Here is a 22,733-nt window from a genome sequence, read left to right as displayed (position 1 = left end):
ATACAAATCACTAGTTACTTTCTTAATTATTAAGAAAAAAATAATAAAAAAGAAATATAAAATATTTGAGTGATTACTTTAAATGATAAATTTGAGGAGATAAATAGCATTTTTCTTAAACCAATAGGATGATCCTATTTAAATATCTAAAATTATATAAAAGTTGGAAATGTAAATAAATAAATAAATGTACGCAAAAGTGTTAAAAAGACTCCATCGGCTACAAAAATTTATACGGTAAAAATTGTGTGGGAAAAGGAAAGAGATTTCTGTGTTCCCTTGTTTTCCAGAGCTTTCTTTCCTCATTTTTATTTTGTTAATCTGTGTCCATTGAAGAAAAAGATGGGAAGCTTTGGAATACTCAGAAGGGCTTCGCAATCCCAGCGCTCAAATACAAAGCAATTGCCCTCGCTTTTCTTCTCCCTATTATTCTCTCGCTCAATCTCTCAGCTTTCCTCACAGTCTCAATGGTCATTCTCTCAGCGTTCTTTTTTTTTGTAATTGTCTGTTTTATCTTTTCAGACATTCGTGTATGCCTAATGCTTTGGTTCTACGTCTTTGAACTGCAGGCCTTCTTTTGGCATCGCGTTCGATATCGATGGCGTCGTTCTGCGCGAAGACACGCCGATTGGAGGCTCCCCCCAGGCTCTGAGAAGGTTATATGATGACTCTGGTACTAAGCTTTAATTTATGTGTTTGTGTTTGTGGGTGTACGTATATATGCACGACATTTAGTTTACTTGGTTTTGGGTATCTGCTTGATTTCACATTTTGATGATTGATTATTAGTTTGTGCCCAGGGATAATATTCATATCTCGTAAATTGGTAGTCTTAAGTCTTAACTTTTGCTTTCTCGTATAATTAAAGGCATTTTCTAACACTATATAGTTATGTAATCGGTTGTTTTTATTTTGCAAGAAGGTTATTTGAAGATTCCTTACGTTTTCTTGACAAATGGTAAGTCATCCATGAGTATTCTGTGGTCCTTCTTACAATAATGTTAATTGAACGAATTCATAGCTCTCTGAGTCCAAATCCTAGATATGGTCTAAGGTTGAAAGTTAAATGTGTTAGGCTCAATGTCTGGGCAGAGACCCGAGTGATTGTATGGCATTGTCCCAAAGACCTGGGAATCTGGAATTGAATATAGGCACGTGAAGCGCTACCTCAGTGAAGTATCTAACGGTTAGTGTTGGTTCTGTAATCAAACAGGAGGTGGTTTTCGTGAATCGAAAAGAGCCTTCCAGTTAAGTGAACTGTTGGGTGTAAACATTTTATCCTCACAGGTAATGCTAAGGAAGATTTTCAGAAATAATTTTTAAGTGCTATTTATCCTTCCTTTTCTATTGTCATCTACTTATCATTCTTGCTCAGCAATCAGACCTGTTGAGAGATCACATAAATATAATATGATATCAAAACTTTTATCATTTGACCCTCAAACTCCCGAACCTTTGTTTGATTTCTCTTTGATGATTGCTTTTTGTTTCATCTTCGAACCACAATTATCATGCAGGTATTACAAGGTCATTCTCCTTTTAAACAACTAGTGGATAGGTATGCCTTCAAACCAACTGTGATCTATCATCAATATCCAGTTTTGTATGCAAATCACTGGTGTGCAATAAAGTCAAATACAATTGATTTCATGCATCTCTTCACACATTCATGGAGTGTGTAAAACAACATAAAGATGACAAGGACATAATTTCGTGCTGAAGTAATAGATGGGTTGAAGTTCCAGCTGGTGAATTAATGCCCCATAATATATGGCTCTGATGGCAACCCATGCATACACTTGCTTAAAACATTTTGAAAAACACATACATTCAGTTACTTTCAATTATTATATTTTATTTTACTAGATTTATATGGCAGAATTATATATTTTTTTTATTGGCACCGGGGAGCATAGTCTAGACTTAATTCCAGGGGTCCACAAGCTCTAGGCAAGGAGTTTCCCACAAGTGCATATCGGGTAATTCAAGCAAAAATTCTCCCAGTTTGATGGCCCCTAAAAATTGTTTGCACTCAAGAGGATTCAAAGCTTAGACCTAGAGGGGTTTGACAGACTTTTTTTCTTTTTCTTTTTTTTCTTTTTTTAATATAAGTAATAAACTTTATTGAATGGAATGAAACTAGGCAAAGCCCATGTACACAGAAAGTATACAAAATGAGACACCTAATTTCATCATAGAAAGCTAAAAAAAGACAAAAACTCATTAACATTCCCTCCCTTAAGAACAATAGCAGAAAACCACTGAATAAGAGAAAGCACAAAGAAATTCCAGATTCCCCAACTGCTCGCTCCTTATTGTTGAAACACCTATCATTCCTTTCCGTCCAAATGCAGCACATTAAATACAAAGGTATCAATCTCCATGCCTCAGCCAGTTGAGAGCTAGTATGATGCCTATTCCAACAAGCTAATAAATCCACCACACTCTTAGGCATAACCCAAGTTACCCAACACAACCCAGCTCTACTGAAAATGCCAATCCATAACTCCCTAGGCATTTCACAATGTAAAAGTAAATGATCAACCGATTCCCCTTTCTTCTTACACATACAACACCACTCCAGAACAATCATGCCACGTTTCCTCAGATTATCAACTGTCAAAATCTTCCCAAGTGCAGCAGTCCAAATAAAAAAAGCCACTTTAGAAGGAACATGGACCCTCCACATGCTCTTCCACAGAAAAGAAACTAGCTGTTGGGCATTCAGCACCTTGTAGAAGGAACTAACTGAAAGAATTAGATCTTATTGGGGTAACTAGCTGTTTGACAGAGTTAGATCCCAATGCAAGAATAGGCGTGCTGAACAAAGATGTAGATCTTATGATATGTTACCCCAATAATAAAAGTTTTGATTCTCTAGCTTGGCATTTCTTTTGTATACTTCCTTTGTACTGGAGTTGTGTCTTTTGCGCTTTTTAATCAAGGATGGACTAATAATAGTAAAAAAAGATAAAAACCCAAATGCTGAAAACTGTAGCTTTGATTGGCATAAAAAGTTAAAACATCTGAGTAAAATTGAGAATTAATTTGTTACATTGATAAAATAAAATCATATCTTACAGTACTCTCTTTAGTATTTACATTATGTGTTGTGCAGATATGAGAATGAATTCATTGTTGCTGTGGGAAAAGGTGAACCTGCTGCTGTGATGTTTGAATATGGGTTTAAGTAAGGCTTTTGCTTGTTGAACGCCATTAATACGTCTGTATAAACTCTCAAATATGGCGTGAGGAGTCCCTGAAGGACTTCTGTGCTGACATATTTTTTATTTTCAGAAATGTGCTCTCTATAGATGAGTATGCATCCTTCTTTGAAGACATTGATCCGTTGGCAAAATATAAGAAATGGACAAGTAAGTTGGCTGCCAATCAGAGTAGCACTTTTAACAAGATAACTCAAACAAAGAGTCTTTACTCACAGAGGGTTCAGGCGGCATTTGTTGTTAGTGATTCTGTAGACTGGAGCAGAGACATTCAGGTTATTCTGAATCCATGGCTTATCTCATCATATAAACTTTTATGTGATTCAGTGTGTTGATTTATTTATTTACTTGTGTGGGAAGTTACTGGGGCAGAGGCAATCAGGTTATCCTGAATTCATAGCTTATCTGATCATATAAACTTTAATGCGCATTTAGTGTGTTGATTTATTTATTTATTTATGCAAGAATTATTATAGGTGGTCTCCTGCCCTGCATCTCAAGTGTAATATTCTTGATATTGGAAACTTTCAAGTTCTCAACTGACCACAATGGCCTTGGTACCAGGTTCTATGTGACATTTTAAGAACCGGAGGTCTTCCTGGAAGGGAAATTGGAAACCAACCACCTCTATATTTTGCGCATGATGACCTTAAGTATCAGGTTAGTTGTGATCAGTCACAAAATTAATTTCTTGAGTTTCTATGTAACTACTTCTGTAAAACCTAATGAGGTACTAACAAGGTGTCACCAAAGGTAGGCTACTTTTCCTTCTGAGCGATTTGGCATGGGAGCTTTCAGAATTGCATTAGAATCCATTTTCAATAGGTAATAGGGAACATGGTTAAAGGTGATGGTTGCTTACTTTTTTTGTATCTATTGTCTGAATTATGCAGTAATTCTTTTTCAAAGTTAAATGCACTAGTCTTAATATGCAGAATCCACCCTAACGCTCTAGAGTATACATCTTTTGGGAAGCCAAATTCATTTGTATTTAGGAATGCTGAAACTGTACTAAAGCAGCTTCTGTCATCTCTTGACCATAAGCTGCATGTTGATCATGCAATTGACGAAAGTCATTTCAAGACAGTATATATGGTTGGAGATAATCCTACAGTTGACATCAAAGGTGCAAGGCAGGTTTGTCTCTTGATTTCATTCTTTCATGCCTTAGGAATACCAAGGTTCATTATCTACATTAGGTGTCTGAAGATACCATAATAGGCATAATAGGTTATAACATTTTGCATTTTCAGGCCGGGCATCCCTGGTTTTCCATTCTGACGAGGACAGGGGTTTTTAAGGGAAAGGAAAATGATGCTGATTTTCCAGCAGATCTGGTAAATGTTTGATCAACTCCAATAGAAGTGTGTTTTGTAAATCAAGAAAAACCAATAAAATAAATTGCAATTCCATGGATGCAAATTCTTATAGGGTACAGGGCCCGGGTTATATCTGTTAATATTTTGAGGAAATCAAGTTTTAAGAGTACCAAGAACCCGTTTCTTTTTTTTTTGGGGGGGGGGGGGGGGGGGGGGGGGGGGTGTGGAATTACTGGGAGAAGATTTTGGTCCAATCCGAGCTTAAACCCTGCCTCAGCAGTGGGCTGAAGAAGGGATAATGGAGAAGGTGGTTGCTGAAATATCTAATTGATCTTGGATTGCTTCTTAATTTTTACTTGGAACAAACGAAAAGTTTTGGGGGCAGACTAAGCACAGCTTCCTGAAGAATATATTAATGGAGATGAAAATTTTGATAAATTTGCAACCAATTTGTGTCTTCAATTGGGATAAATTATCTGAACCCTTGTGTTGCTAGTGCAGGTTGTTGACACCGTGGAAGAAGTGGTGGACTATATATTGAGAAAGGAACGCATCTCGTAAAATTTCTGAACTAGTTGTTTTTCCTCAGTTTTGGGTTTTCTTTTGTGACACTGAACAGGTGTCTGGGGAAATCAGTCTAGGAATTTCACCCAAATTGAATAACGATGAACTAGATCTTGTTTTGCATAATCTCATGAACTCATTGTGTCATTTATTCGCCTAGCAAGAGGTTATATATATTCTTGTAATGATGACGATTTATGAAATTGACTAATTTAAAATTAAGTTTCCCTTTTTTTTTGGTTAGCAAATGGTGTACGATTGACTGTTTCCAAAGTTGTGTGCCTCCATTATTTGCAGAAGACAGACCAGGATCCAGGTCGCTCAAGAGGCTGCTTGGAAATGGTGTGCAGTGGCTGAGTCTCACCTGGACATGGTGCAAGTCACTAGTTAGAATGGCACTATCCACGATCGCACACGACGGTACATAAGGCTCACGCCAAGGATATGGCGAGCTGGCGATGTCTAGGTCAAAAAAGAAGGTGGTCGGCAGATCTAGCTACCAAAACCATAAAGAGGAAAAAAAAAAAAAATGTATGGGAGGGGAGCAAGAGGTGAAGACGGGGCAATTAGAAGGGAAAGCTAGTTAGCCAATACATGAGGGACCTAGCGGAGGAGTGGCCTACCATCATTACAATTTTGTCACAAGTGGCGACTGTCTGCTTTTGCCATTTAATCATGAAAACCTAATTGGACAAAGAACTATTGAAGTCCTTCCACGTGCAAAATGGACTAGTTTTGGCATTTTATTTTTCTGTTATCATATTATCTCCCCCATATCTGCTATTAAAAGAACTGATTACAAAGTTAAGCAATTTAACTGCTAATCCCCCAATAATAACGAAATCAAGTTTTCTGGAAGTTCAGACTATCCTGCGTCACAGGAGTGTATAATGACATGGTGTAATACAAAATCCAAGGCCCGAACCCTAAACACAATATACAGAATCAAGGTTGACACAGCAATGACCTTTGGTCAACTTGAGATTAAGAACTAGAATGTGAGGACCTGTTTCGGTTGGCTGCCTAGTTTTCCAAGTGCCTTATCCAATGCACCGTGGAAATTCTCAAACGGAACCAGTTCCATTCTGCAAAGATAGGCACATCAATATATTAACATGTGCAATCAATGCCATGGTATATGATCAGATGGATGTAAACCAAAAGATGGTTGGAATTTTGTTTATGAAGTAGAACATACTCATATTTCAACTTCCCTTCTCGTGCTAGGTTCAGCAGGTAATCTACCATACTTCTGCACTCTTTTGCTCTATCCGCACTCATCCATCTCTGCAGCCAGAATCCCCTCAAAGAAAGGTCCTGCAAAACGGATGGATTTTAATGTATAGATGCAACTTTAGATCACACTCAGACATAAATCTCATGATAGTCGTAGCGATGATTATTTTTCTAGTTAGATAAAAGTATTATATCAAGATCGAAAAGTATAAAGACTGTTCACTTTGACATATGAAACCATCCCAAGGCTCGTTGCCAACAAGGCAACCAAAAATTATCACGTTGTGTCAGTCCTATCTTCCCTTTCATTTCTGCTACAAATGCATGGTCGAACAGATCTGTGTTAAGCTTCTGAACTCCAAAACTTCTGTTTGGTTCTATCTTCAAGATCTTAATTAATTATGACCATGAAAAAAATTTCCAAACAGTAATGGAGATTCATGTAATTCCATTAGTACAGATTAGTCCATGAGAGTGAACTATCAATGACCACTCATCTCAGCTTAGTAATAAAAGGAGAAGTCCAGCAGGCATCATTCTCTACTGCTATTAATATTAGAAGATAGCATTGGACTAAGTTTGTTGCATCACTAGCTCGAATAGAGCCTGGTTCAGCTTATATACATCCAGCTCAGACCCAGTGTGTACCGTCCTACCTACTCAAGAAAGCAAAATGCAAACGGTGCAAACACACTGAGCAACAATATGGCCCGTTCATGGTGAATTCAGCTTTATTTGTATTGTCTACTCATTACATTTCATAATGAAAGTATCATAACTTACTTGTCTCCAATAACTTCAACTGGTTCTGCTCATATTGATACGATGAGAGTGCTTAGCCTTCTTTTCATGTGACCAGACTTTCTCAATCAGGGCCCATTACATCAGAAAGGCTTTGGTCACTTTAAGTGTCATCCTAGCCTACTTGTTTCTAATTGATCATTCTCTAATGTTTGTTTTAAGTCACATTTACTCCTCATCTCAGCTTACCGTGAGGTACAAACATACAGGTTCATAATTGCTGACGCTTGTTCTATTAATTAACAAGTAGAGGACTTTTTTATGAGTAAATTAACAAGTAGAAGACTAGAACTGATAAAGAAAAAGGAAAGCACGGCTTACTTTAAAGATGAAAGATGAGGTAGATACAGTAATAGGTTTCTTAGACATTCCACCATAAGTTACCATAGTTCCTTCATGCCTGAAAACAAAAACTCATTACCCACATTGAAGAAAATAAATCATTTAGAGCCAAATGAAACATGCTTGACTTTCTAAAAAATAACGCATTGCATACCATACCTCAAAAATTTAAGAACCAAAGAAGCAGCATTTCCGCCAACACAGTTAAATCCCAAAACGGGTTCAGGTAGATTAGCCTATAATATTTATGACAAATAAATTCAATAACATCAGATTTAAACAAGTAATGGTTAGGGAAGTATATTAATGACATGTTAAAACCAAGAAACATCAGTTAGACATCTTGCATTCTAGAAACAAAGTAACTGCCACAGAACAAAGCCTTCGACATCCAATCCGCATGGGATAAGAGTAAACACCTCTAATTCCCACAGCATCAGAAAGTATCAATTTTTTTTTTTTTTTTTATATGTAAAAAATTAACATCAGAAAGTATCAACTATGAGTCAATATATGACAATACCAGAAGCTCTTTGACATTCTTCACTTCCAGTTGACTCTCAGTTAAAACTTCATCAGCACCAAAATTTTTTAGCTTTTCTTTTACTTCATCTGATCCAGCCCTGTAGGAAGTAGACAATGGCAAGTGAAAATCAGATTCCCCACAAAAAGTTCTCTCTAGAAGTAGAAGATAATGATAATCTAACATGCACAGCTTAAATGTTTATGATTTTATCTAGATGCTGGCAAACATGGAAGTAAACAAGCTCATGAGATTTGACCCAAAATTTAAAATAAGCACCTGTCCCGTATTATATTTATACTATGGATACCACGATATCGTGCAAGCTGAATTATGCACTGCCCCACAATGCTTGTAGCCCCATTTTGCACAATAGAATCCCCTATTCAAACCAAACTAGTAACAATTTAGAGGTACAGGGACTTATTAAAAGAAAAGTTTAAGCAGGTAAAGAGAAAAATACTAAAATGAGGTAATGTCAATACCTGACTTTAAACTAATGAAGTCTTCGAGCATCCTAAGAGCAGTCAAAGGATTAACAGTAATAGTGGCAGCATATTCAATAGGTGAATCCTTAACAACTTTGTGCCAAATACTCTGATCTTTCACAATGTAGGTCTGCCATGTCCCTGGGAAAATATAAAAAGAGGAAAAATATTTGTCCAATCCCTCTGAATGAAAAGTCTTCCATCCATAAAATACTCTCTCTATTCCTTGTTATTTGCCTTAATGGAATAAACAGGATAACACTTCTCAAATTGTCAAACAAAAAGAAAAATCAATCAGCAAAAGCAAGTGTACCGGAAGAGGGTGGAGATGGGATGACCCAATCTCCGGGTGAGAGACCCTTAACGGCAGAGCCCACCGAATGCACTTCTCCAACACCTTCATATCCTCCAATTGCAGGCACTTGTGGTCGCACAGGGTACACACCTATGGCAGCATCCGCATTTAACTTTAAAACCAAAATCATTTTGAATATCCAGTCAGGATGTATGTCCGTAACGAAAATAATAATATGCGTTCTTTTATAAGCCAGTTTATTTTTTTATTTTTTTTATCGTTAAACAATTTTATTGAGCATGAAATAGACAGAGGCACGTGTATACAGGATATACACAAGAGCGTCACTTATGTGTGCTAGTTTAATGATTTTATATGCCAGTTTTAAGTAACCAGAAATTTGATGTTTTTTTTTTTTTTTTTTAACATCTTATGTAAAAGAATTTATTATGACTGCCCTGCATTTGGATTTGATTCACCGATCATAACTCAAGATCCAATTTCATAGACTTTTAGAAGTACTAGAGACATGTTTATCAAAAGAAGTATCTGGGAAAAGACAAAGCTAAAGATTTCCCTCAATCTTAACCATCGTTACCTCAGTTAGACAGAGTGTACTCTCTTCTGGGAAAGATAGATGAAGAAAAAGAATTTATTTTACAGGGGGATATTACCTTTGGGACTCCCAAATTACTACTCTTTTTTCAATCTACAAAAACTACTAAAACTGCTAATTGACGACCTAAACTACCAAATTTTGAAAATTTGCACCTTCGATTAAGCTCTGATCCTTAAAATTGAAAAAAGATAAGATGTGTGACATGATTTTAGGTTCAAATCCGCTTGGTGCAATCAATCTCTAGGGCCTTAGGATCCACGGATTTTCCCCTTGAATTACCCGAGATACACTTGCAAAAAACTCTTTGCCAATGGCCTGTGCACCCTCGGATTAGTTGGGATGCTATTCCAGGACACCGTTGCGACAAAAAATAAAAAGGTAAAATCTTAAAAGAAGGGTACACAAGTTCCTAAAATTTGAGAGTTTTGGGTGCTAATTGCCGGTTTTGATAGATGATAATGCGTAATTTCTCTTAAAGAAACTCCATTTCTACTTCCTCATATTTTCCACCGGTTAACGAGCAACCAAGCAGAGGGTAATCTCTTAGTTTTCAATCATAATCAAGGCATTAGGGTTATAGGAGCAGCGAGCAAATGAATGGGAAGAAGGGTAACCTTCAATGCGATTGATATCGGAGGGATTGATAGGAGCAGCGAGCATTTTCACGCACACATCGTTCTCATTCACTTGTACAGGCGGCAGCTCTATCACTCTGCAACCGAAATACAAACCCAAACAAAATAAAAACAAAAGCTTAGAAACCAAAATAAAAATTAAAGAATTAAAGAAGAAAGCTAGGTACCATGGGTTGGGAGTAAGGACCTGGTGACAGAATCTGGTGGACCGTGGTGATCGTAGACAACGGCCTTGGATGGAGGTGACATGATGGCCGAGAAAGCTCGCACTCTTATTAGGGCTCGGGCCCGCGGAACAATGCGGGACCATGATTCTCCACTCACAGCTTTCAGAGCCACCGATCGCAACGACGCCATCACCCTCTCTCTCTCTCTCTCTCTCTCTCTCTCTGTGTCTCTGTGAACTCCCAGAATCACAGTACTTTCCGTTCCGTTCCGTACCATCCACTCTGCAGTTTTTCTTATGCTAATCGTTCAAACGATGTGTCGTTTTGGTCTTAGGTTTTGAATTCCTTCCGGCTAAAACGTATTTTGAGTTTTCCTCGTGAAAAATGATATACTTGCTACTTTACCATAATCTATTTACTATTTTTTCTATATTTAATTTTTTTTTTAATTTTTTATTTTATTTAATGATTAAAGAAGTGAATATTAATAAATTTATATTTTTTTAAATGTTTTTTAGTGATTAAGAATGTTAAAAAAATACTTAAAAGAAAATAAAATAAAAATAAAAAAACTTGTAATGCACTTTAGTAGTGAATAGGTAGTAATAGAATAGTAAGTCTACCACTACCCTTTTCTCGTATCCGAATTCAACCGAATAATTTTGATTAAAAGACTGTTATGTTATAACTTTTTATAAAATAAATTAATTTATATTTATAAATTAAAAAATTAATACGTAAAATAAAATGCAATAAATTAAACTATTTAAATGTATAAGAATAGAAAGAACGAAGGATTTTAGTCCAAACTGATCATATCATAATATGATCATACCATAATAGGAACTATCCTATGAGTATTTTAATTTCAAACAATAAGTCATAGTAATAAATTATAATACGCATTATCATTTACGATGAAAACTATATTGTGTATAAATTAAGTTAATGATACGATTTCTTAACTGAAAAAAATATTGTCAACCTACGTTATGATATGCATTATTTATACAAGTTATAGTTAATCAGATAAAGTTAATTTGGTAACCGTTTCAAGTAAATATGCATTCACTCATTCAAGTATAGCCATATCAATAGTCTTTAATCTATATAACACTTAGCAAATAATTGATATATAATATTAATGCTATATTACATAACTAACTATGTTTATAAAATAACTTGTATTACAAACATAAAAAATAGCTTGATATATCTTGTAACCTTTCATAAAATCCACAAAACTAAATAAAGAAGATAACTAATGACATAAAATGTCTTCTATAAAAATAATTATACAAAGTATCATATCCACACTTTGGAAAAAGTATATAAAATACAACTAACATGTAATAAAAATGGCACATACAAATATAACACATTACGAGTTTTTTAAATGAGTTCAAACCAGCTAATTAGTCGAGTTTATACAAAATTTGTTTATAAGCCTAAATCAAGTTGAGTTAAGTTTATATAAGTTTTGTTTGTTTAATATTTGGGCCATAATAGTGTTTACGAACATCTCATTTATTAAATATACCAAATTCGGACTGAATATATGAACCGAGCTTGAACTATTTAAGAACTGCTTTGTTCATTTGTTAAATATACTGAATTCGAACTAAAATATATGAACCGAACTTAAACTGTTTAAAAACTGCTCCATTCATTTGCAGCCCTAAATGAGTCTGAATGCACCTGAAAATCATTAACATTCAATTGGTAGCATATGAGTAATCCTTTTTTTTATTAGCCGAAAGCCTTACAAAAATGTTAGGGTCTTGGCCCAAGAACAAGGAAAACCCATAAATAAAAGATCCATTGGAGGCCTTAATATCATGCTTAAATTAAGGAGGGTTTTAAAGGTTTTAGCAGTGGACTCAGCTGCCGCAGCCACTTTGTAACCATAGAATTTTCAATTTTTTCGTAATTTTATTATTAAACATTACTTAAATATAAAATATTTTTTAGTTTTAAAATTTAAAGTTTTTCATCTAATCATTACTCAAACACAAAAATCAATACAATTTTTATAAAATTTAAAACAAAAATTATATTAAAAAATTATATTCAAATAAATTTTTAACTATCTATTCATTTTTACAAATTTCATTATAATACTTACTCTAAAAAATATTTTTATTTAATTTTTTCTCTCATATTTTTTAAAATCTAATAAAACATATTCATTAAAATAATTTCACTACTATTCACAAAAATTTGAAATAATTTAAACTAATTAAAGATCCAAACATGCCTTTTAAAAAATAGACCTTTGTTCAAGAATGAGGTGATATTATCATTTATGAAGGTTTATTAACAATATTCAAAATATATGTAAAAGTTATTAGCAGCTCCTAATTTATATCTTAATAGTAATATACATCATCTACCAAAAAAACAAAAAGAGAGAGAGAGAGAGAGAGAGAGAGAGAGAGAGAGAGAGAGAGAGAGAGAGAGAGAGAGAGAGAATCGTTTTGAATTGTTAATTAGCAATATTGAAATCGCAACTTCATCATTCATGGTGGATCGAATTTAATTCTCAAGCCCAATTCTGGATAAACGAAGGACAAACGTTGGAAAAAGATGGTGAGGCCCAACCGCGCACATGTTCTTTAGTATTATATCGTAGGTAGCACTTACGTTCTTCTTCAGGTTTTATGTAGCCGCCTCTAAATTCAGTCTCTGCGACTGGCAAATTAAGGAATGATGCTGCATATCCTAGCTAGCTAGCATAGGATATTAACCAATATTAATGTAGGCTTTGTAGCTCAAAAAGTCGAAACTCTTTCCTAGGGAGTTGGCTAGCTCATCCCACCCGACCTGTGTTCTAGTCATGCGGTTTTTCTTGGATTTTCTCAGGTACATATTTTTCTTTTTCTTTTCTTTCCTTGATAGTACGTAGCTAGCACTGACTTATTACCATCATCTCTCGATCGGGACCGAACAACACTAAAGCTAGCAAGCTGCAAGTAATGAATGGAATGCCTTTAAATGTAGGGCCGTCAACCGTACGAGTTAGTCATAAATGAACGTCAACTCTCAAAAAAGCCGTTGGGGTTGGGATATTTTGGATCATGATGATCGTTTTCAACTGATATATATATAAAGCCAACTCACGGTTCCTTCTATAAATGAATTATGAATTATATACCAAAAAGCAAGCGTTTTCCGATCAATCGTTTTCTTTCAAGGATTAGTATCAGTGAAAAAAGCTATTGACAGTCGGTTTGTGTACCGTTTAATATCTGCTCTATTTTTCTTCGAACTCTCCCTATGTCGAATTAACTATTTTGGTGCTGTGTTTTGCCCTCGAGTTCTAATGACCCTTCGAACACTCACTCCTTCCATTTTCCTCTCTTTTTGTCTTTAGCCCTCGAGATAGATTAATGTGTGGGGAAAAACCTTGCATGCACTAGCAGCTTGTACGTATATATAATAAATAATTTTTGATCATCTAATATTATATAATGAGAAGATAATAAAATAAATAATATATAGATTTTTTTTTTTATTTTAAATAAACAAATATCATGCAAATCTTTTATAAAAAAAAGGGTTCCATATTTATTAAATATGCTTGTACATAAATTGCAACATGCACCTACATGCAGATGCGCGCGTTCGAATTCATGATTTAGTGGCCGTATGTCTCTAATGTGTAATTAATGCAAGTTATGGGCGTAGATAGCTACTTATAATTAAGTAGGACAGATGGAACCGCGTATCACCCTCATCAGCTATCATATTTAATTTTTATATAAGATGTACGTGCGCGCCTTTTATATATGTGATTAACTGGATTCCAATTTATTAACTCAATTACTCTGCATATTTATGAATTAATGGCCGGAACCTTCCAGGCAATAGATTCAAGACTTTCTCATTTTTCTTAAACTTCTTGTTTATAAAATATAAAAAAAGAAATAGTGAAAAGTCTTAATTAAAAAATAAATATTATATAAACTTCTTGTTTATATAATATTTCAAAACCAAGATACTGTACCTATTAACTGGCATGGCATGGAAATCTTAATTAAAAGTTAAAAGGAGTACTTGAGGGCTTCATGACATGATCTTTCATAAAGATACATGTACAAATTATATATTCATTAAGATCCAAATATCAAGCCGATTAATCCCACGTGCAGGCATATATGTCTGTTGTCTTATTTGATAACAAAAAATCTTTGAAGATAATCATGATTAATGTTTTGTGCTCTTGAATACCTGAAAAAACGGCCAGGACTACCTACCTTTGCTACGTGTCTCTTTCAAAACCAACCCTATTTAATTCAGCTTAACTTTCCAATATTTTACACAAATCAAATATATATGGTTTCTATTAATTTGTTTAATTAATATGATCGATCTTAGTTTTTAATGACTGGTGTATATAACACGGGGCTAGCTGTACATAATGTTTTCGATCTGTCCATCATAGCCATCCAAGTGAAGGAAGCTTCTGGGTTTGTAGCCCAACGTGTTTACAGCTGAACATTCTAGATCTCTCTCTCTCTCTCTCTCTCTCTCTCTCTCTCTCTCTCTCTCTCTCTCTCTCTCATGCGTGCTTATATTATTTTAGGGAATAATAGGTGCCTTATATACGTTAAAACTTTAATGAACAAAATAAAATTTGGTAGGTAAATACACCGTCCGCACAATTTAAATGATAAAAAACTTAAATTTAAATTAAATGATACAACATAAGTAATGTGTAATATAAATGCTTTAGAAAGTAATTGATTAAGATAAGAAGGGATCATAGTACGTAATTAATGGTCTGATCATTTGATTTATTTATTTAATTTAATTTTTTTTATTTTTTTGGCGAACAACCTTAATTTATATAGTCACAAACTACGTACGCACATCGATTCAAGTCATGATCATCGATCAAGGTTTATGTATAGTTTATTGGTTTATTTATTTATGTATTTCTTTTTAATTTGGTGAACAGCTTTTATTCACACGAAACTCATGAAGTTCGTAGTAGTTAGTAGTTGATCACTCGGTATTCCATGCAGAAAATAAGGTACTATATATTTTATGTTAAAAAAATAGAACTCCTGTCACACAAAAAAAAAACTGGTCAAGGAATTCAAAAGTCAGTGTACATATATGACTTTTGATCATATTGTAATATCTCATATATACACTACCAACAAAAAGAAAAGAAAAGAAAAAGAAATTAAGGGCATATGGAAATTCTAACCTTCGTCTTGTTCCTTGATATCTGCATTTAATTAAGCATATGTATGTACGCCAGAAGTTTGAAAACATTAAATATGGAAATAAAAATTAATTAAAGGAGGTCGATCGGCATGATCTTCAACGTAATTATCTCCGGTATCAAGGAAGATCCAGTACCATGCATGCATGCATACAAATTAAAGTAATCTCTTTAGCCATATATATAATACAAGGATCTCTTGCCAAAATATGTCGTTTTCAAAGTAGTGCCGACCACCACTTATCTTGAAGAAATTGGAATTTGGGCTACTTCGAAATAAATAGAAAAAAATCTGATAATTCCTACAGATCGAAAGAAAAAGCAATTAGCAGAAATATTAATTAAGGATATATATCCAATGCATATTCGATAAATAGCATTAAATAATTATGAGATGTTTCATGATATAATGTATGTCTTTATTTAAAATAAATTTAGGTGCAATTTTTACAGACTTTTTTTTTTTTAAATAAAAAATTAACGAATGCAAGAAGTACTTAGAGCATTGGCATATGCCGGTGCATAGTCAATTTTGGCAACCTTTTACTAAAGTGGTCCATTGGAGTAGTTACTCTGTTTTGAGTTACAATAAAGTCAAATAATTCTTTAAATTTGGTCTGTTATTATTCATCTCTAAAATAATATTTTATTCTAATACAATAAAGGGAAAGAGTTGGGGATTTGGGAGAAAAAAAATAAATTAAAATAATGTCATGTCAGTATGTGAAATCGCTGCCCCGCTTGGTTAATTAAAACAAAAAATCTTATCTCATCTCGTCTTATCTCAATTTATTATTATAATTTTTTTAAATTTTTATATAAAATATAATAAATAATTTAAAATTTTTAATTTTTAATATAAAATTAATAATAATAAATTATATTATAATATTATTTTATTTATTATTATTTAAAATATTTTATTATATTTTAGCTGTATAATCAAACGATCTTTTATGGGTGTATAGTTTTTTCCAATCCTAAAATAGTAAAATCACCTTCAATTCTGAACTTCCCGAGTTCCCTCACAAAGCGCGTCGGTTTAAATTCACGGTCGTTGACCAACTTAGCAAAAACCCTTTTTATTTTTCGTTTTTTTGACAGTTGAGATACAATCACCTGCTTTCACGTACTTCTACAATCTCGACGTGTCTGTTTATGATTGGGAGAGTTTGTCGCATTAAAACCAAACGCGTGGATCGCCGTTCGAATATAGATCTTGCTGTGCTGTAAAACCTTAACTAGGAAACGCGTGTAGCCAGTGGGCCCACGTGTACTAACAGTGTGAGACCCATCCCGGGTGCTCGAGACATTGACCTTCGTTTTTCCCCTTTTTTTTAATAATTTGTTTTTGTTTTTTTGTTTTTTCTCCAAATAACGGTAATAAAAGAGGCTACCGTGATTTTCGAAACGTCACCGACGAGTAAAACAAGACAAAAGAAAAGTGATGCGGTATTTGTTGAATATTTCCGTTGAATTACCACCGCAGAGAAACCCCAAAATATACAAATTTGAGAAATGCCTGTTCTCTCTCTCACTCAATTTCTGACTGTACAAGTCGCAAATTTTCTCTAGGCATTTTATGTTTAGGGTCTATGTTTTCGACTCAGTTATTCTGTGAATAGCTGACTGAGAGAGCTGAAAGAGAGCTGAGAGAGAGAGAGAGAGAGAGAGAGAGAGAGAGAGGGAAAGCGGTGGAGTGGAAGAGAAGCTATAAGCATGGGTTGCTTTCGCTGCACAGGGGAATCAAGCAAAAACTCGGAGCACAAGAACAAAACTCGTAGTAACAAGAAGAGTAAGCCCGGCGATCGAACCGCTTCAGGTAGTTCCGTGTTCCATCTTGATTAAATTTTGGACAATATACATTTGGTTTTTTTATTTTTCTGATTCTTATATATATATATATTTTAAAAAGAAAGATGTTATTTTTGGGTTTTTTCTTAATTTTCTTTTGCATCGGTATCTTGCAAGGCAATCAAATTGATATTTTTGTCAACGATAATCGGTGCCCAACCGTGTTTCATATCCAATTCCAAGCGAAGTCTCGCCATTGTTTTTCGTTTAATTTAATGGATGTATGCTCTACTCTATCTAATTTTTGTTTTATAAACGTTCCAAACTCTTTTATATTAATTCTGACGTTGTCGGCGAACTGAATGGTTAGAGAATGCAATTGGTGCTTTCTCAGAATTGTTCAATTTGAATTGCTAATTCCTAATTGTATGATTTAACCAAATGCTCTGTTTTTTTTCGCTTGTTTGCATGCTTGGAAAGGTCCAACCCTAAAGCCAAAAATTTTCTCGAGGGTTGGGTTTTGTCATTTTGTGTTCTTTGTTTGCTTTCCGATGACGGTGATTCTTCCCAATCCCCTACTTTTTGAAAGAATTATCACAAAATCATTTCTTTGCCTTTCTCACCATGTGTCTTATTTGCTCTCTCTCTCTCTCTCTCTCTCTCTCTCTCTCTCTCTCTCTCTCTCTCTCTCTCTCTCTCTCCTGTGTGTGTCATGCTTATGTCTTTCTAATTTGTTTTAGGTGCATTGAAAGTCAACCCAAATGTGGATGTAAAGGAGTCTGATGTGAAAATGGAATTAGAGTATAAGGATAACCAACTAGCTTTGGATGTAAAGGGTTTAAATTTGAAGGAGATTTCAAAGGATGGAAAAACTATTGGCGATCTAGCACAACAGACGTTAACCTTTGACGAACTAGCAGCTGCAACTGGCAATTTCCGGTCAGACTGCTTTCTGGGCGAAGGAGGTTTTGGAAAAGTTTACAAGGGGCACTTGGACAAAATCAATCAGGTTGGTTCGAGTTAATCTAAATCTAGGAGTCCTTTAATAAAAAATTGCAATAGTCAATCAGCCGGAAACCTAACGGAACAATTTATAATACTAACTTATATAGAGAGCAGATAAAATTCGTAAAAATTTTTTAACCCTTAAAATTATTTTCCATAAGTTGGATTTGTTGCAGTCCATATTTTGCTGCTCTGGGCACTTACAAAGAAAAAAAAAGAAAATTTGCTGCCCTGGGCTACTGTGAGTGCCATGATATGCTATGGCCTAAACGTGCTGATTTATATGTGCTGCTCCTAATACCTCTTCTTCTAGTATTGTGCTTTATTCTATGCCATGGGCTGGTGGTAGGACCTGAGTTATGTGGTTGTTTTTGGTGTAGGATGTAGCTATCAAGCAACTTGACCGCAATGGATGCCAAGGGATCAGGGAATTCGTTGTTGAAGTTTTGACATTAAGTCCAGTTGACCACCCCAATCTTGTCAAATTAATTGGTTTTTGTGCTGAGGGAGATCAGAGGCTATTGGTTTACGAGTACATGCCGTTAGGATCTTTGGAAAACCATTTGCACGGTACTTGTTTTTCCCCACACATGATTCTTTTCTCTTCCCATCTCCATTGCATTGTCGTTCCTATGACTGTTATGTCAATTTCCCATCTTCTTTTCATTTTTTTGTCCATCTCTAAAATTATGTCTCGTATTTTTTTTCACCCCTTGACTTTTGATGGCAGATCTACCACCTCATTGGAAAGTAATTGATTGGAATACAAGAATGAAAATAGCAGCTGGTGCAGCAAGGGGCTTGGAGTATTTGCATGATAAAATGAAACCTGCTGTTATATACCGTGATCTGAAGTGCTCGAACATTTTGCTTGGTGAAGGTTATCACCCAAAGCTATCTGATTTTGGATTGGCCAAAGTTGGGCCGAGTGGCGATAAGACCCATGTTTCCACAAGGGTTATGGGCACATATGGATACTGTGCACCGGATTATGCAATGACAGGCCAGTTGACAGTTAAATCAGATATTTACAGTTTTGGGGTTGTTCTTTTGGAGCTCATCACAGGCAGGAAAGCAATTGATCCTACCAAAACTGCTAGGGAGCAAAATCTGGTTGCATGGGTAAGAATAAGATAACTCTACTATGCCACTATATTCTGTTGATATTAATGTCGGTTGAATTGCATTAGTTGTAATTGTGTCCATATGTATACATTTTGTGCTAAGGAATATTAGTTCACGTGTAAAAATCAGCCTATAGGTCTGAATAGTTTACATATCTTTATCTTTATCACCCTCTTGAATGTTTGTAGCTGTGTGTTGGGTGCTTAAGAGCCAGTATTTGAGATGTAAAATGATCAGAATAGTTTTTGTTGTTTGTTGTTTTGTTTTAATGATATAACTGTTTATTTTACTAAGAGAATCACCTTTAGTTGAGCAGCCCAGTTGCATAGTAACACTACTGCTTTTGTCCCTAGTAGCTTGTTAAGCAGTTTCATTTGTTGATGACCTCTACATTAAGCAGAAAATAGCCGATCAAATTGCTGACCATTGCTTGTATTGAACTAACCGTTAGTTGATTCATATAATTGTAAAGGTAAACTGGGAACGAACTGACTCAGGTTCCCTTTGGGACTTCATGTGCATTATAGGCTCATTATATAAATCAAACATTTTATATATTGTATCCTATATTACTAGATGAAAGTGTTTTTTATTCATTCTTGATTTTCTCAGTGCCAATATAGTGGCTCACTTACTCTTAAAACCTAGTTGAAATTAGGTAATATGAACCATGGACTTAACTGTATTTCAGCTTGATCTCGTTAAATGGCTTTGTGATCAAGTTCAGAATGTGTATCAGCTAGTCTTGGCTTAAACATGAGTTGATTATGTTATCATATAACTTGAGAATGTAGTTTAGCTAGACTAGGGAAGCAGAAGCTAGACTATGTTGACTTTATGAAGAGAAAAATCATTGAATTTAAAGAAAGTCATGGGTGGAAATTGTGACTTAGTCTAGTTTTTTGCCTCGGTTCATTTTTTGTCAAAAACCCTGCCTTAAAACTTGTCAAACTTTTATATGCTAATTTTTCTTGGAGCTCAAATAAAACCATTGTCCAAAAAACTAATCTTGATCTGATGTTGTGTATGGATTTGATTGCAGGCACGGCCTTTGTTCAAAGATCGGAAGAAATTCTCACAAATGGTTGATCCGCTGCTTCAAGGTCAATATCCTATGAGAGGTTTGTACCAAGCTCTTGCAATTTCTGCAATGTGCGTGCAGGAGCAGCCTAACATGCGACCTGTCATAGGTGATGTTGTTACGGCTCTTAATTACCTTGCTTCTCAAAAATTTGATCCCCAAATCCATCCAGTCCAAAACTCTCGGACGAGTTCATCATCTCCTAATGTTAGAAGGGACACTGATAAAAGACGAGTTGCAGGAACTGGACAAGAGGGAGAGAATGAGTAGGAGGTCTAAATTAAGAATAAAGTGGCTCAATTCCTTTTTGCACTGTTCATATATAGTGTGCCTAGTTATCAATTTTTGCATCATAGGAGATAACAGGTGCTGCTTTGAACCTTAATATATACAAACATGGAACTTCTGCCCTTTTTCTCATTCCTTTCTTCAATGTACATGTGAGCTCGGATTCTTGTATGCAAGAAGATGCCTCTTTCTAGGAATGCTTTTCCCATTTTCATAGTTTAGCCTAACTTACTGTAATAATGACATGTCTCAAGTTCTTCCTGTGATATCTTTTCCAGCCATTTATTTCACTCTATTCAGCATGTTATGCTTGGAGATGTCAAAAATAGAAATGGGTTGTATGGGAAAATCCTTCAGAAGGAGAAGAGTGCAGTTCTTCTAGTTTTGCGCAGACAGCAAAATAATATTTGTGTTTTCAGAAGGCAAATGAGACAAATGTGACATAAGAGTTCTGAATCCCTCTCCTGGTAAGTCTCAATCTGGCCATGGATGAGACTTACCATTGGACCGTTTATGTACTTGCAGGCCTCTATAAAAGCCCAAGTCCAATACAAAGTTATTGCTTACTAGGCCATAGTTTATTAAATTTAGAGCTCTATTAGATTCATAAAAAATCTCAGGAACTTTACAAACTGATTAGGTTAGAAATGATATGGTAGGTTTATTTTATAATAAAAATGTTTTAACAATCTAATTCGCTACAAACATTAATTTGTGAGATATCTTTGGGAGAGAGAATTTTCTACACCCAACACATAGCATGCATCTTAAACTATCAAAACTAATATATTTTAAATTGAGCAATGTTGGTACAAGTTTCAAATAAACAAGTTTAATATAATTTTTTTGTAAAAAAGTGGGTTCAACTTATAAAGAATAGGTTTTTTTACACTTTTTTAAAGTGGGATTTATTTTTTAACAAGGGTTTATATGTGATTTTGTCTATTTGGAACTTGTACAAATTATTTCTCTTTTAAATTTAAAATATCAAAATTAATTAATTTTAAATTTTTTGTAATTGGAGTATGTAATGTACACTTTTTCTTAAAATTGGATCATTGAGGTTCTGTTTTGTTATCTACTATCATCTATTTTTTCATTCATTTTAAATATAAAAATTAGACAAAAATGTTATTCGAGGATAAATATTCGAAGGACACAATTGTGTCCAAGAAAAACTCTTAGGTTCGGTTTGGCCACTAGGTCTCGTTTGGTTACACAGTTTAAATGAGATAAGATGAAATGTTTTGAATAGTAATGAATAAAATATTGTTTTAATATAATTTTTTAATATTAGTTTTGTATTGAGACTTGAAAAAATTGAATTGTTTATTCTATTTTGTATGAGAATTTGAAAAAATTATAATGATGAGATGAAATGAGATTGTTTGGTTTTTGGTAACCAATTCGAATCTCATATCATCATTACAAAATCTGGGCCAAATATAAAGTTTTCATCTCATTATTATAACTTTTCCAAATTCTTATATAAAATATAATAAACAATTCAATTTTTTCTTAACTTTTTCAAATTTTAAAATAATAATAATATTAAAATATAATATTTTAATACTCTATCTTAAAATTCAAAATTCTTATATGAGAATTCTCAGTGGTCAAACGGAACCTTAGGCTTTATTTGGGAACACATATTTTGTCCTATCAAAATTTTATTATCAAATATCATTAAAATGCAAACATTTTTTTAATTTTAAATTTTCAACTTTTTTATTTAATCATTACTGTGACGCCCCCAAATTCCGTTTGGGATCGGACGGACATTTGAAGCGTCGAGACATGCAACACAAGGTTACCTGCCCCCGTTCATGACATATAAGATGCAATAATCCTAACATGCATCTAACATTATGCAATATTCGCAGCGGATAAATTTTTTTTTTTTTTTAGCAATACTATACACCAAACTGAAAATATCCCAATACTTAAAACATACTTCATACATAAAAGATCCATTGAATAACTAAAATCACAGC

General features: G+C 34.3%; 3 protein-coding genes across 10 annotated transcripts; 2 read left to right on the top strand and 1 right to left on the bottom strand.

The window, feature by feature from the left end:
* Positions 1 to 226: 226 nt before the first annotated feature.
* LOC122291907 (uncharacterized protein YKR070W) lies at positions 227 to 5,867 on the top strand. 7 transcript variants are annotated; one of them, XM_043099945.1, is made up of 13 exons: positions 227 to 470; positions 570 to 673; positions 923 to 958; positions 1,214 to 1,287; positions 1,518 to 1,558; positions 3,119 to 3,190; positions 3,298 to 3,499; positions 3,789 to 3,884; positions 3,982 to 4,049; positions 4,160 to 4,361; positions 4,478 to 4,561; positions 5,045 to 5,100; positions 5,405 to 5,867. In XM_043099945.1, the coding sequence occupies exons 1-13, from the start codon at positions 343 to 345 to the stop codon at positions 5,496 to 5,498; spliced, it is 1,257 nt and encodes a 418-aa protein (XP_042955879.1). In that variant the 5' UTR covers positions 227 to 342; the 3' UTR covers positions 5,499 to 5,867. The 7 variants fall into 7 exon arrangements, with proteins under 7 accessions (XP_042955879.1, XP_042955882.1, XP_042955880.1 ...); XM_043099948.1 differs by having other exon boundaries at positions 5,040 to 5,100; XM_043099946.1 differs by lacking the exon at positions 923 to 958.
* Positions 5,826 to 10,489, bottom strand: LOC122291908 (enoyl-[acyl-carrier-protein] reductase, mitochondrial). Of its 2 annotated transcripts, none has more exons than XM_043099954.1 (10): positions 10,214 to 10,489; positions 10,026 to 10,123; positions 8,811 to 8,942; positions 8,495 to 8,638; positions 8,289 to 8,391; positions 8,010 to 8,109; positions 7,646 to 7,722; positions 7,466 to 7,544; positions 6,306 to 6,424; positions 5,826 to 6,192 (listed from the first exon to the last, which is right to left on the bottom strand). In XM_043099954.1, exons 2-10 carry the CDS (start codon positions 10,069 to 10,071, stop codon positions 6,099 to 6,101), a joined length of 894 nt encoding a protein of 297 aa, XP_042955888.1. In that variant the 5' UTR covers positions 10,072 to 10,123; positions 10,214 to 10,489; the 3' UTR covers positions 5,826 to 6,098. The 2 variants fall into 2 exon arrangements, with proteins under 2 accessions (XP_042955888.1, XP_042955887.1); XM_043099953.1 differs by having other exon boundaries at positions 10,234 to 10,488.
* A 6,432-nt stretch (positions 10,490 to 16,921) lies between these two features.
* Positions 16,922 to 21,034, top strand: LOC122293015 (probable serine/threonine-protein kinase PBL5). Its single transcript, XM_043101624.1, has 5 exons — positions 16,922 to 17,268; positions 17,981 to 18,249; positions 18,626 to 18,815; positions 18,976 to 19,367; positions 20,413 to 21,034. Exons 1-5 carry the CDS (start codon positions 17,166 to 17,168, stop codon positions 20,719 to 20,721), a joined length of 1,263 nt encoding a protein of 420 aa, XP_042957558.1. The 5' UTR covers positions 16,922 to 17,165; the 3' UTR covers positions 20,722 to 21,034.
* Positions 21,035 to 22,733: the final 1,699 nt, after the last annotated feature.

The sequence above is a fragment of the Carya illinoinensis genome, chromosome 13 (genome assembly GCF_018687715.1).
Source record: "Carya illinoinensis cultivar Pawnee chromosome 13, C.illinoinensisPawnee_v1, whole genome shotgun sequence".
Classification (NCBI taxonomy): domain Eukaryota; kingdom Viridiplantae; phylum Streptophyta; class Magnoliopsida; order Fagales; family Juglandaceae; genus Carya; species Carya illinoinensis.
This window is presented reverse-complemented; position numbering and strand designations above follow the sequence as displayed.